Genomic DNA, 14,222 nt, shown 5'->3' with positions numbered 1-14,222 from the left:
TTATTTATTTATTGCTCTGTCGCCCAGGCTGGAGTACAGTGGGGCGATCTTGGTTCTCTGCAAGCTCCACCTCCTGAGTTCACGCCATTCTCCTGCCTCAGCCTCCCGAGTAGCTGGGACTGCAGGTGCCCACCACTACGCCCGGCTAAGTTTTTGTATTTTTAATAGAGATGGGGTTTCACCATGTTGGCCAGGCTGGTCTCGAACTCCTGACCTCACGTGATCCACCCGCCTTGGCTTCCCAAAGTGCTGGGATGACAGGCATGAGCCACCGCGCCCAGCCTGTTTGGAGGTTTTAAATTACTGTTCAGTCTCCTTAGAAGTTACATCTGTTCAGATCTTCTGTTTCTTCATGATTCAGGCTTGCCAGGTTGTGTTTCTAGGAATTTTTCTATGTCATCTAGTTTATCCAATTTGTTGTCATACAGTTGTTCATAGTACTCTCTGATAGTCCTTTCTGTCAAATCAGTAGTAATATGTCCCCTGTTTCATTTCTGATTGTAGTAATTTGAGGGTTTTTTCTTTTTCTTTTTCTTTCTTTTGTTTGTTTATTTATTTATTTTTTGAGACAGAGTCTCACTCTGTTGCCTAGGCTGGAGTGCAGTGATGTGAGCACGGCTCACTGTCTCCTGGGTTCAAGCGATTCTTCTGCCTCAGCCACCCAAGTAGCTGGGATTACAGGCGTGTGCCACCAAGCCTGGCTAGTTTTTGTATTTTTAGTAGAGACAGGGTTTCTCTATGTTGGCCAGGCTGGTCTCAAATGCCTGATCTTAGGTGATCCACCTGCCTTGGCCTCCCAAAGTGCTGGGATTACAGGCGTGAGCCAGCGTGCCTGGCCATAATTTGAGTTTTTATCTTAGTCTGTTCAGCTAATGAACATATTTTAAAAATTCTTTTGAGTCTATATCTAGGAGGGAATTGCCATTTGGATCAGTGGTAATGCTACGTTTAACATATTGAGGAATTGCTGGACTCTTTCCCAAAGTGCCTGGACTGCACATTTTACATTACCACCATCAGCGTATGAAGGTTCCAATTTCTCCATATTCCTGCCAACACTTACTGTTGTTTATCTTTTGTTTTTTGAGATGGCGTCTCGCTCTGTCTCCCAAGCTGGAGTTCAGTGATGTGATCTTGGCTCACTGCAACCTCTGCCTCCTGGGTTCAAATGATTCTTTTGTCTCAGCCTCCCAAGTAACTGGGACTACAGGCGTGTGCCACCACACCTAATTTTTGTATTTTTATTAGAGACTCCTGACCTCAGGTGATCCGCCCATCTCAGCCTCCCAAAGTGCTGGGATTACAGACATGAGCCACCTTGCCTGGCCTTGTTGTTCATGTTTTTAATTCTAAGCATTCTAGCATGTGTGAAGTGGTATCTCATTTTGGTTTTGATTAGTGTTTCCCTAATGACTAGTAATGTTAAGCGTCTTTTCATATGCTTATTGGCCATTTGTACATCTTTGGAAAAACATCTATTCAAATCTTTTGCCTATTTTAAGATTGGGTTATTTGCTCTTTTATTGTTGAGTGCTATGAGTTCTTTATGTATTCTGGATACTGGTCCTTTATCAGATATATGATTTGCAAATATTTTCCATTTATGGCTTTCTTTTTCTTTCTTTTTTTTTTTTTTTTGAGACAGAGTCTTGTTCGTTCTCCCAGACTGGAGTGCAGTGGCACAGTCATTGCACACTGCATTCTCGACCTCCTAAGCTTAAACAATCCTTCCACCTCAGCCCCCCAAGTATCTGGGACCACAGGTGTGTGCCACTATGCCCAGCTAATTAAAATTTTTTTCCTTTTTTTTTTTTTTTTTTTTTTTGGTAAAGATGAGGTCTCCCTATGTTGCCCAGGCTGGTCTCAAACTCCTGGGCTCAAGTGATCCTCCCACCTCAGCCTCCCAGAATGCTGAGATTACAGGCGTGAGCCATTGCACCCAGCCTTTGTTTTCTTGATATTGTCCTTTGATGCACAATATGCTTAATGTTGATGAAGTCCAGTGTATCTGTTTTTTCTTTGGTTGCTTGTGCTTTTGGTGTCATTTTTATCCATCTGGTCTTTTACTAACCCCCATATACCCTTTGACACATATTTAGAGGTCCTCAAAGTTTTTATTTAAAGATGGGAGGGTATGGAAATAATTTTTAAAAACACACTCATTGGAACAGACTGCAGTACTGTCTTTAATAATGAAGATTCCCAAAGCTTCTATGTGAATACTCAGGGCTTCTCAAACCATCTCTTGGTAAAGACTGATGAGGATGATCATGCATCCTACTGAAGCCTCTTGCTCTGTGGTTTGAGGCAAGAGAAAAAGGAACACTGATGATGAAATTTAGGATAACAAGGAGCATAAAAGAGACAGTACTTCTGCCAGTTTGCCCCCAAGTTTCTCTACCGTCTTACAGTGTATTTTGTTAAGGGGAGGAGAGATGTGGTCCCAGGGTCCAGGCCTCTTGCTCATATAAATTCCCATTAAGCAGTAGTTCTCAAAATGTGACCAGGGGTCCAGCAACAGCAGCAGCATCTGAGCACTTGTTAGAAACCAGATTCTTGGACCTTACTTCAGACCCACTGAATCAGAAGCTGTAGGGTAGGACCCAGTGATCTGTTTTAACAAGCAGTCTGCTGAACGTTCAAGTTCGAGAGCCACTGGTGTCGCATTTTCAGCTGGTACAACCTGGAGTCTGCCTCCTGGAGAATGTGATTACTCATCATCTCCTGCCAAGTGTGGGATCAGGTACTTCTGGTAACAAGTGACAGCAAACCTTAAACTAACCTACTAAACAGCTGCAGAAATTAATTCGTTTGCATATTCTGCCTAAAAAGTCAGTAGGGAGCAGGCTTGTTCTCCATTTTCCTGCGATTCTCTGTCTTCCTCTGTGTATTAGCTTTGTCTTCACACCCACTTCTCTTGTGGTTGCAGCGTGGCTTCCTGCAACCATCAGAGCAGTGTGCTTCCTGATTAGCTCCAGAGTGAGATGACATGGCATTCTACACCAGCAAGCACAATTCAGCAGCTTAGCTCTGATGACACCAGCCCTGAATCAGGGCAAGAGGCAGAACATTTTTCTGACTGGCTTAGTACCCTGCTTCTACCCCTCCCTTGCAGGGGATGGGTAAGTCCTACCCAGTTCTCATGGCTGTTTCACAAAGGGGAAGGAAGAAATGCTGTATGTGGAGGGGGAGGTAGCCATGGTGCCCAGAACACCAGGACTCATGAAATGGCCTCTTTGCTGTTTGTCCCAAACCCACTGTTTTTTCCTTCTTTAATAATGCATCCAGGGGGATCTTTCTGAAGCAAAAGCCTGTCTACAACACCCCTTGCTTAAACCCTTTGGTGTATCTCCTCAGACACACACACACACACACACAGCTCTCCAGATTAGGTTCATACTTTGAGATGTTCAAGTTCTAGTTCTAGTTGACCTCCAGCCTGCTGGATTCCCATCCTTTGGAACCCCGTGGAATGCTCCATCATTACCCCCTTCCACGCTTTTCCGTGCTGTCCCACCTCTGCTTCTGTCTTCTGCCAGGAATGCCTTTACCCTTCCCCGTGTGGTAAATTCACCCTTCAAAAGTCAGCCTGGATATCTGCTTCCTCTGGGATAGCTCTAAGGCAGGTTAATGACTGTGTCCACAGGCTGCTGGGTTACACAGTCACCATGTGCCTGCACCACTCATCCTACATCTCTCTCAGCGGGTGATCTTGGAGCAGGGACCTGTTTGATTCTCCTGGGTCCTCAGTCCCCAGGCTTGCCATGCACTAGGAGCTCAGATAGTGCTGGTTGATCACATACTACTTTTGTGGTCCCTGCTGTTGCCTAGCAAAGTAGAGCCCCTGGTAGACACTCAGTTGATACTTATCAGTGCACTAAACTGACCACAAACCTCAGTTCTTCAGGTCCTGGGAAAACCCTGAGCCACCTGCAAATATAGGCTGCTTATGCCCTTGACAGGTTCAAGGAATCAGTCCTTGGCACTGGAGCGGGCTTCATTCACTTTGGACTTGGTGAGGGCTTAGAGGCCTTTAGCTTTGAATCCTGAGGAGCCTCCCTTTATCCAGGAAGCAGGGGGCTGGACCACTGGGACCTTCATCAGAAGAATAGATATATCTGTAGAAGTAGGTTATTCTAGGCCAGTTCTTTCCATTAAAAACAAAAAACAAAAAACAAAAAACAAAAAACAAAAAAACAACTAAGCCAGGTGCGGTGGCTCACACCTGTAATCCCAGCACTTTGGTAGGCTGAGGTGGGCGGATCAAGAGATCGAGACCATCCTGGCTGACATGGTGAAACCCCGTCTCTACTAAAAATACAAAAAAAATTAGCTGGGCCTGGTGGCCGGCGCCTGTAGTCCCAGCTACTCGGGAGGCTGAGGCAGGAGAATGGTGTGAACTCGGGAAGTGGAGCTTGCAGTGAGCCGAGATCGTGCCATTGCACTCCAGCCTGTCGCCCCTCTGCACCCACTCTGTCGCCCAGGCTGGAGTGCTGTGGTGCCGATCTCGGCTCACTGCAGGCTCTGCCTCCCGGGTGCACGCCAGTCTCCTGCCTCAGCCTCCCAAGTAGCTGGGACTACAGGTGCCTGCCACCATGCCAGGCTAATTTTTTGTATTTTTAGTAGAGATGGGGTTTCACCGTGTTAGCCAGGGTGGTCTCAATCTCCTGACCTTGTGATTCACCCGCCTCGACCTCCCAAAGTGCTGGGATTACAGGCGTGAGCCACAGCGCCCGGCCGCCTCTAACCCTTTTATAATCAGCACTAATTCATTCATGAGGGTGGAGCCCTCATGATCTAAACACCTCCCATTACTGTTGGCCCCACCTCCCAACACTGGGGATTCAGTTTCCAACATGTGCCTTCTGGGAGACACATTCAACTATTATTTTATCGGTTACTATTGAGACTATTGTTTTATTAATTAAATCCCATGTATTTCTGCAAAAAACCCGGACAAGTTTATAATACCAGTCCCCTGTAGTCCTCCAGCCACTGATAAGCTGAAGGTAAAAATGTTAAGACGCAGATACTAAAAAAAGCAAGTAAGACCTGGGAGTCAAACCAAAGCTGAGGAACTTCACCCAGAGCTTCCCAGCAGCCAAGGCAAAAAAATAAATAAATAAATAAAAGGGAAACTCAGGGGGTTGTGGAGCTCTTGAACTGCAGAAGAGGAAGCAAGCCAGGTTGTCAGAATGCATGAGCTTTCCTAATGCTGACGTCTGGAGAGGGCATAGGGACCTTGTGTAAGAGTGTTGTGTAAGGGACAGTTTCACCAAAAGATGCAGGAACTGCCTAGGTTTCGTCACTTCTCATACTGACTCTTTAAAAACAGCTGATGGCGGCTGGGCGTGTGGCTCACGCCTGGAATCCCAGCACTTTGGGAGGCCGAGGTGGGCGGATCGCGAGGTCAGGAGATCGAGACCATCCTGGCTAAAACGGTGAAACCCCATCTCTACTAAAAATACAAAAAATTAGCCGGGCGTGGTGGCGGATGCCTGTGGTCCCAGCTACTCGGGAGACTGAGGCAGGAGAATGGCATGAACCTGGGAGGCGGAGCTTGCAGTGAGCCGAGATAGCGCCACTGCACTCCAGACTGGGAGACAGAGCAAGACTCCGTCTCAAAAAAAAAAAAAAAAAAAAAAAGAACAGCTGATGGCATGTCCATAAATTTTAGTTCTCAAAAATAAATACATAAATAAATTGTAGTTCTGGGAAAGCATTTCTTTGTTTTATTTTGTTTTCCCTGGGAATCAGACTGAGAAGAAGGCATATTTTTGTAGGAAGCCTAAGTAACATGCTCTAAGCATGAAACTTTCTGGTGATTTCATTTGTTAGAGATTTAACAAACACATATTAACTGTCTGGCTTTCATGCTGTTCTCTCATGTAAGGAATCTCATTTTAACTTTCTCAATGAAGTTGGAGGCAAGAGATTATTAGGCCATTTTACAGATGGGGCAGGGAGATTGACTTATCCAGGGTCACGTAGTCAATTAAGTGGCACACCAGGACTCGACCCCAAGTTTACAACATTTTCCTTTGTGTTGGCACCTTGTTGGAGAAGGGGGAAGTGTCTGACCTGGTTACATATCCACGGTGTATTAGGACTGGGTCTTTTTTTTTGAGACAGAGTCGCACTCTGTCACCCAGACTGGAATGCAGTGGTGTGATCTTGGCTCACTGCAACCTCCACCCTCCGCCTCCTGGGTTCAAATGATTTTCCTGCCTCAGCCTCCTGAGTAGCTGGGATTACAGGCACCCGCCACCACGCCTGGCTACTTTTTGTATTTTTAGTAGAGACGGGGTTTCACCATGTTGGCCAGGCTGATCTCGAACTCCCGACCTCAGGTGTTCTGCCTGCCTCGGCTTCCCAATGTGCTGGGATTACAGGAGTGAGCCACCGCCCCCAGCCTAGGACTGGGTCTTTATAAGTACCACCTCATCTGTTCCTTACGGTAAATCTGAGAGCCACGTAATATTAGTCCATTTTACAGAGAGGATTGGAAGTTGTCCAAGGCCATACAGGTGGTAGGTGTTAGGGAAGCTAAGCAGGGGTTCCCAACCAGGGCTTGGTGATGGAACTTCAGGATATGCAAGGATTCAATAGAATGGCACGGGAACGTTTCTGGGTGAGAGGGGAGAGGATGGCTTTCATGGCGCCTCAAAACCAAACAAAAATAAATGAGAAAAACAGACCCATGAACTCAAGGAAAGAATCATAGTGACAGCTCACATAACTGAGTCCCAACCTGGAACCAGGCACCTGGCAAGGCCTGGATGAGCTTATCATTCCCATGAGGGTTAGGGTGTATCATCCCCATCTCACAGGCCGCCCAGCTAGTAGGTGGCCTTGCATGGTGACTAAGTTTTGCCTCTTCTCCATCATCACCTGTTGTGACTTGGTTTTTTTCTAGCAGTTAGTAGAATTTTTCTTCCTCTTTTGTGGAGCTGAGAATTACTACAAGGCAGAATGATATGCTGTGCTTCAGAAGGTCATTGCCTTCCTGTTTCCAAGTCACCTCTGTCTGTTCCCTTGCCTCTGGGAACAAGCTGGTTGGATGGTGGTTGGGTAAGAGTGAACAAATGAATGGATGAATGAATGAGTGAACAAGCGGATGGAGGAAGTACCACTTCCTTGGCGTTCAGGATCAGCATGCATGGATCCGTTTCTGATGACTTTATTCAAGGCTGACAGGTCACTGTAGTGTTAGAGAGAAGTCTTGGGGAAGCTGAGTTCAGGCCCGTTCATGACCAGGCAGGACCAGAGTGACCCAGAAAGCCTCCGTCCTCCTCAGCAGGCAGTGGCGTGGAAGTGGGCCGTGCCGCCTTCCACAGCTCTCTGCCATGGCATGCAGCCCTCCACAGCATGTGGCTAGCCTGGCAGGGCCTGGAATGGTTGCTACCCCTGGAACCTAGTATCTCTAGTATCCTTGGCCCATGTTGAAGTCCCCTGTTTCATCTACTGTGGTTTCTTGCATCCCAGCCCGGCTTATACCCCTAGTGTAGCCCGGTGGTGGGGTCCCAGTTCAGAGCAGCGGCATCAGCAGCCCCATTTTCCAGCTGAGGACACAGTCTCAGAGGATTGAAGTGACCTGTCCACGGCCACACTAGTGAGTGGTGGACCTGGGCCATGGGCCCAGCTGTGGCTGGCTCAAAAGCCACACATCACCACATCCTCATAGGACCCACATGACCTCAGGGTCATATTTACGTTGCCAGGAGGCCCCTGGAAGGTAAGCCACAAACTGGAGGCCTCATCAGATTCCTGAGTCTGCTCCACCCTCCTCTGGCTGGAGAGCGGTCTCTGGTCCAGCTGGACCGTGGCTGAGGGTTTCTTTCCTGTTTAGAGAGAGCATGGGTCTTCTGGACTGCCCCACTCTCCGGGGCCTCTGCTGAGCTGGGTTGAAGGAACTTCACAACAAGCAGGGGCCAGGAGCTGGAAGCTCAGAGGTGATTCTGCCTGTCCTGAAGTTTGTGATGCCATCCCCCTTCCTCAACCATCTGTAGCCCTACTTTAAGAAAAAAGAGGTCAGGCAGGGTGGCTCACACTTGTAATCCCAGCACTTTGGGAGGCCAGGGTGGGCGGATCACCTGAGGTCAGATGTTCGAGACCAGCCTGGCCAACATGGTGAAACCTCATCTCAACTAAAAATACAAATATTAGCCAGGTGTGGTGGCAGATGCCTTTAATCCCAGCTACTCAGGAGGCTGAGGCAGGAGAATCACTGGAACCTAAGAGGCAGAGCCAAGGTTGCGCCATTGCATGCTAGCCTGGGCGACAAGAGCGAGACTCTGTCTAAAAAAAAAAAAAAAAAAAAGAGAGAAAGAAAGCGAAAAGAAAAAGCAAAAGCATCTATGCAAAGAGCCCAGAGTGGGCCAGAAAGAGTAAGAATGGGAGTGAACCAGGGCTGGAAGAGCCTTTCTACTGTAATCGTCCTTTCTGTCCCTCCACTAAGCTGGGAGCCCCTTGAGGGCCTGGACCTGGCTGTTCTCCCAGGGCCTGCAGCCTGTCAGTGTATGATGTATGAATGAATGACCTGAGGGTTTGGAGCTCTGCTTCCAGTCCAGGAACAATCTCTATGGCCTTGGTCAGTTACATCCCCTTTCTTGGCCTCAGTTTCTCCATCTGAGCTGATCTTCGAGGCCCTGGTGTTCTGAGCCAGCAAGGTCCAGGGCTCTGGAAGATGGAGGGAGCCTGAGACAGGTGCTGGGATTCTGAGAGGACGTGGCCAGCTTGGCCGGGGGGAAGGCGTCCTGAGGTTCTTGGCTGTGGAGCACAGGAAACAGGGCAGCTGGCAGGTGGGCACCAGGCACACAGGTGGGAGCGAGGAGGGAGGGTGTGGGCTTGGCTGAAGAGGCCGTTTGCTGAAGCTTCGGGTCTTCATAGCAACTTAGTTTTCCTTCTTCAGAAAATGAAGCACTCAAGCAACTCCTCTGGGTGTCAGAGCCTCCTGTGAGGGTTGAGGCCCACTGGGGCAGGGGGACGGGTTCCCAAGGCAGGAGCAGGAGGGGCTGAGGAGCAGGGGCACCCAGGCATTGGGCATATTGGACCCTGCCTGGCTGTGCCCTGTGGGGTTTCATCTTGATGGCTAGGCAGCCCCACTCATTGTCACTTTGCCCTGTGTTTTCTGCAGATCATGATTGAGTTCTGCCCAGGGGGAGCCGTGGACGCCATCATGCTGGGTGAGTCTTACTTGATTCATTGCATTGCCGGGACCAGACCACATGTTTGGAGTCCTGAGCCTGGCTGCTGGACGGCTCTGTCTAGGGAACTGGGACCTCCATTCTCCCACTCCATCAGTTCCCATGGCCTCTTTGAGCACCTCTCTGCTTTGTCTGCTTTTAGGAGCAGGGTTTGGGTTCTTTTTTTTCTTTCTTTTTTTGAGACAGAGTCTTGCTCTGCTGCCCAAGCTGGAGTGCAGTGGTGCGATCTCAGCTCACTCACTGCAACCCCTGCCTCCTGGGTTCAAATGACTCTCCTGCCTCAGCCTCCCAAGTAGCCTGGGATTACAGGTGTGTGCCACCACACACGGCTTGTTTTTGTATTTTTAGTAGAGACGGGGGTTTGGGTTCTTGAAGAGAATGCAGGACATTCGCTGGAAGACCGTCACTCCCTATTCCAGAAGCCGTGTGTCCTTGAACTGGCCACTCTCCCTCTTGAGGCCTCTTGACCTAAGATGGGTGTGATGCCTTCTTTGCTGGACCCCACAGCACTCTCAAGAGGTGAAACCGAGATACCCATGGAAGGTTGTTGAAAAGTGGGGATACCCACACATTCAGTAAATGCTCTGTGGGGACAGTGTCAGGTCTCAATGTCCTGGGCAAGCTTGAGCAATAACAATGACGATGACCACAGTGAAATGTTAGTAGTGGCCATTCCTTTGTGAATAGTCACTATATGCCAGAGAGTGTGGTAGCCACGTTCCCATATGTGGTCCTCCTCTAATCCTCAGGTATAAAATCAGGAAGAGTATTTTATTTATTTATTTATTTATTTTGAGATGGAGTCTCGTTCTCTTGCCCAGGCTGGAGTGCGGTGGCGCAATCTCAGCTCACTATAATCTCCACCTCCCAGGTTCAGGTGATTCTCCTGCCCCAGCCTCTCAAGTAGCTGTGACTATAAGTGGCTACCACCACGCCCAGCTAATTTTTGTATGTTAGTAGTGATGGGGTTTCACCATGTTGGCCAGACTGGTCTCGAACTCCTGACCTCGGGTGATCCACCCACCTCGGCCTCCCAAAGTGCTGGAATGACAGGTAAGTATCACATTTATTTTTGATTGGGCTGACACTTGAAAGGTTAAGGAACTCACCCAGATCACACAGCAGAGCTGTGAACCCAGGTCTGGCTGACCCACTCCTAACCATGGCCCGTCCCACAGCATCCCCGGCTCATGCCACCCTGCATGGAGTGCAGAGAGGCTGAGGAGAGGCCTGGAAGGTTGAGTGACATGTCAAGGATTCTGGGATGGCCCAGAAGAGGAGAGGTGCTCAGTGTAATGTCATACCATTCAAGGTATTTTCCCGGAGTTTACCTCAGGAGGGAGCCAATCGTAATCCTGACACAGTCTTCAGTGCCATAAACCTGAATGTTGAAATCCCAAAAGAGCAAAATGCCCAAAGTCTCAAATCCTGTCAAGTACAATCCTGAAAGATCAAAATCCCAAAAATATAATTCTAAAAAACTTTTTAAAAAATTCTTGGTATTTATTTATATTTTAAAGGGGAATTTGAGAAACATAAAAACATGAAGGTGCTTCACAGGCCACTTTACACTGTCAAATAGTCAGTAATAACGTACATATTTTGCATGCGTAAACAGCTATACCGAGGATGGTTGCACAGGTGTAACAATTATGAACAGACTGGCCGGGCGCGGTGGCTCACGCCTGTGGTCCCAGCACTTTGGGAGGCCGAGGTGGGCAGATCACCTGAGGCCACGAGTTTGAGACCAGCCTGGCCAACGTGGCAAAACCCCATCTCTACTAAATATATGAAAATTAGATGGGCGTGGTGGCAGGCACCTGTAATCTCAGCTACTTGGGAGGCTGAGGCAAGAGAATCACTTGAACCCAGGAGGTAAAGGTTGCAGTGAGCCGAGATGATGCCACAGCACTCTAGCCTGGGTGACAGAGTGAGACTCCATCTCAAAAAAAAGAAAAAAATGATTAGCAGATGACCCACACCCATAAAGAAATAGGTCAAAAAGGGAAATGTATAAATGCATATCACCAGGATTGGTGATTGTGGACATACAGCTTTATAGCTGTTGTCTGAAATACTGTAATGAACAACCGAAGCCTGTTGGTGAGATCGACCAAAACCCTCAGCGGCTCACTAGGGCATATGCAGATGCCGAAAGAGCCGGAATCTGGAGAAAGTTTATCTTTCACAAATGCAGATGTACCAAAAGGACATCCCTATATTCACTGAGGAACTTTCAACATTTTTACATACATGCACAATGCTTACACACCGGCAATGCCGAGATAATACACTTTCAGAGAGTCAAATTTGCAACAAACGCATAAAAGGAATTAGAACTCTCTCCAAGTCTCTACACCATTTATACCTGCAGCATCGAAAATGATGTGAAGATGAAATACATAGCATAGTGAATTGTAAAAAGTAATGCTGACTATTTAAAACAGTGGGGAAATATAGACGTATATTTATTTATATATGCTAAAGACCATTTAGTTTTTTCAAATTTAACATAGGACCAAGTGTATTGCAGGGAGAGATTATGGGCAGTTGCACGGAGACCGTTCGTAAGAGTTGGCCTAACAGGATACAACTATCTTGTGATTGAGATTTTTAGGATTTTAGACTTTAGGGATTTTGATCTTTGGGGATTTCAGCATTTGGGATTATGGTATTTGAGATTATGTCTTTTAGGATTATGATCCAAACCCATGTCAGGAATGTGTGAAATTTACAGTAGTCCATCCCCATCCCGGGCTGTAGAAATGTTGGACCCACAGGGGCTCGCGCGGTGCCTCACGCCTGTAATCCCAGCACTTTGGAAGGCCGAGGTGGGCGGATCACGAGGTCAGGAGATCAAGACCATCCTGGCTAACACAGTGAAACCCCATCTCTACTAAAAATACAAAAAAAAATAGCTGGGAGTGGTGGTGGGCACCTGTAGTCCCAGCTACTCGGGAGGCTGAAGCAGGAGAATGGCGTGAACCTGGGAGGCGGTGCTTGCAGTGAGCAGAGATTGCGCCACTGCACTCCAGCCTGGGTGACAGAGCAAGACTCCGTCTCAAAAAAAAAGGAAATATAGGACCCACAAGCCTTCGTTACAGAGCCACTTACTGCCCCATCGAGTTCCCAGGTAGACGACAGTATGGGGGAGGATACATGGCACATGTTATATGGCTCTTGGGTGTGCCTTCTCTCAGCAGGCAGGCACTGCCTTTGAAGATGATCATTTGGGAGATAGAATCTAACAGTATAAAAGTGATAATCTGGTATGAATTCAGACTTTAGGTTATAAGGAGCCAAAATACTCAAACTTTTTTAGGTGGGGGAAAGGTGGGGGATGTGGGAGGTGGAATTTATTTGCACAAATAACTGAAGACTTCAAGGATGGCTAGCTTCAGGCACAGCTTGTTCCAGGAGTTTTAAAGAGTTATGATAAGGGGTGGAGTGTGGTGGCTCACACCTGTAATCCTAGCACTTTGGCAGGCCGAGGCAGGTGGATCACTTTGAGCTCAGGAGTTTGAGACCAGCCTGGGCAACAGGGCAAAACCCCGTCTCTACAAAAAAGACAAAAATGATCTGGGCATTAGTGGTTTGCGCCTGTAAGCCCAGCTACTTGGGAGGCTGAGGCTGGAGGATTGCTTGAGCCCAGGAAGCAGAGGTTGCAGTGAACTAAGATCATGCCAGTGCACTCCAGCCCAGGTGACAGAGTGAGACCCTGCCTCAAAAAAAAAAAAAAATAATAAAAATAAATAGTTATGATATGGACTTGATTTCTTTATCCAACTCTTGGCCCCCTATCCTCTGTGTTAGCCCCATTCTCATGCTGGTTTTCTGCCCTTGATGACAAGATGGCGTGGGAGCTCCAGCCATCACATCTGAATTCCAAGCAGCAGGATGGAAGACAAGAGGGTAGAATAACCACCTATCCCTACCCCACACTGAAGACTCTTTTAAAGAGACTTCAGAAAAGCTCCATGTGACACCTTGATTTATGTCTCATTGGCTGTGGCATATCACACACAGCTGGAATGGAGGCTGGGGAATGTGGTTTTTTAAGCTGGGTACCTATATGTTCTGATACCAAAAAAAGAAGGGGGAAATGGAAGCCAGCTAGCACCCTCTGTGTCCCCTGGTATGCAGCTTAACTGAATGAGCTTAGCTGGAGGGGAGTATCAGAGATGGAAAAGGCATTGAAGTGTACTGTGTCCTCGACCTCATTCACAGCTGGGGCGTGACCGTAGACTACAGCTCAGCCAGCAGATAAACCCTGCTCTGGCTCCCATTCCAGTTCTCCTCGTGGCCCTGACTGCTCCAGCCCTAGGCAGCTTTCCCCCTGTTGGTGGCAGCAGTTAAAGGAACATTTTGGAAATCGTGATGTATGAAGAGAAGCTGAAATGAGAACAGCCGACAGGTTCAGAGCCAGGTCCTCGTTGCAGCTGTGTGTTTAGGGTTGACTTTCCTGCAGATGCCTGCCCTGCTTAGAGGGGCTTTCTGCTCCTCCATCCATCTCCCCTTTGCCCTGCATGGCGGGGAAGCATTACTGGCCTGAGCTTGGGGCCCAGGGGTCCATTCCCTGATGTCCATTCCAGGTTCCTCTTTTTGGAGGCTTTGGGGCACAGGACTGGCCCTTTTGTGAGATGGAGAGAATGCCCACGTGGTATGTCACCGTGGGGCCATTCTGTGTAACACCCAGGGCCTGTTCTGATTGGAATGGATATGGCTGGCCATGCCTTGCTGGCTACTAAACATCTTGGGTCTCCACCTGCTTATCATGGAAAGGAGGAGAGGCTAGGATTAGATGTGGTGTCAAAGGGGACTTTGCAGTGTTGTAGTTTCTGTAATAAGGAGAAGGTATTCATGCATTGCTGAGTAATTAAAAACTGTTTCTAAAAATGTATTGGGGCCGGGCGCAGTGGCTCAAGCCTGTAATCCCAGCACTTTGGGAGGCCGAGACGGGCAGATCACGAGGTCAGGAGATCAAGACCATCCTGGCTAACACGGTGAAACCCCGTC

The 14,222-nt window shown here is 48.1% G+C and overlaps 1 protein-coding gene across 4 annotated transcripts in view; it reads left to right on the top strand.

Moving 5' to 3' along the window:
• The window catches only part of STK10 (serine/threonine kinase 10), a 150,859-nt gene that overhangs the window by 56,038 nt on the left and 80,599 nt on the right, over positions 1-14,222 (top strand). For 2 of the 4 annotated variants that reach the window (XM_045395048.2, XM_073994720.1), the window contains exon 3: positions 9,137-9,185. The exons of the other annotated variants lie outside the window; for them this stretch is intronic. In XM_045395048.2, the coding sequence (XP_045250983.2) occupies positions 9,137-9,185 (49 nt within the window). The remainder of the gene's footprint in view (positions 1-9,136; positions 9,186-14,222) is intronic. 4 annotated transcript variants of the gene reach the window in all.

Source organism: Macaca fascicularis, chromosome 6 (assembly GCF_037993035.2).
Source record: "Macaca fascicularis isolate 582-1 chromosome 6, T2T-MFA8v1.1".
NCBI lineage: Eukaryota > Metazoa > Chordata > Mammalia > Primates > Cercopithecidae > Macaca > Macaca fascicularis.
The sequence above is the reverse complement of the archived record's forward strand: the minus strand, read 5'-3'. Positions and strand labels throughout refer to the sequence as shown.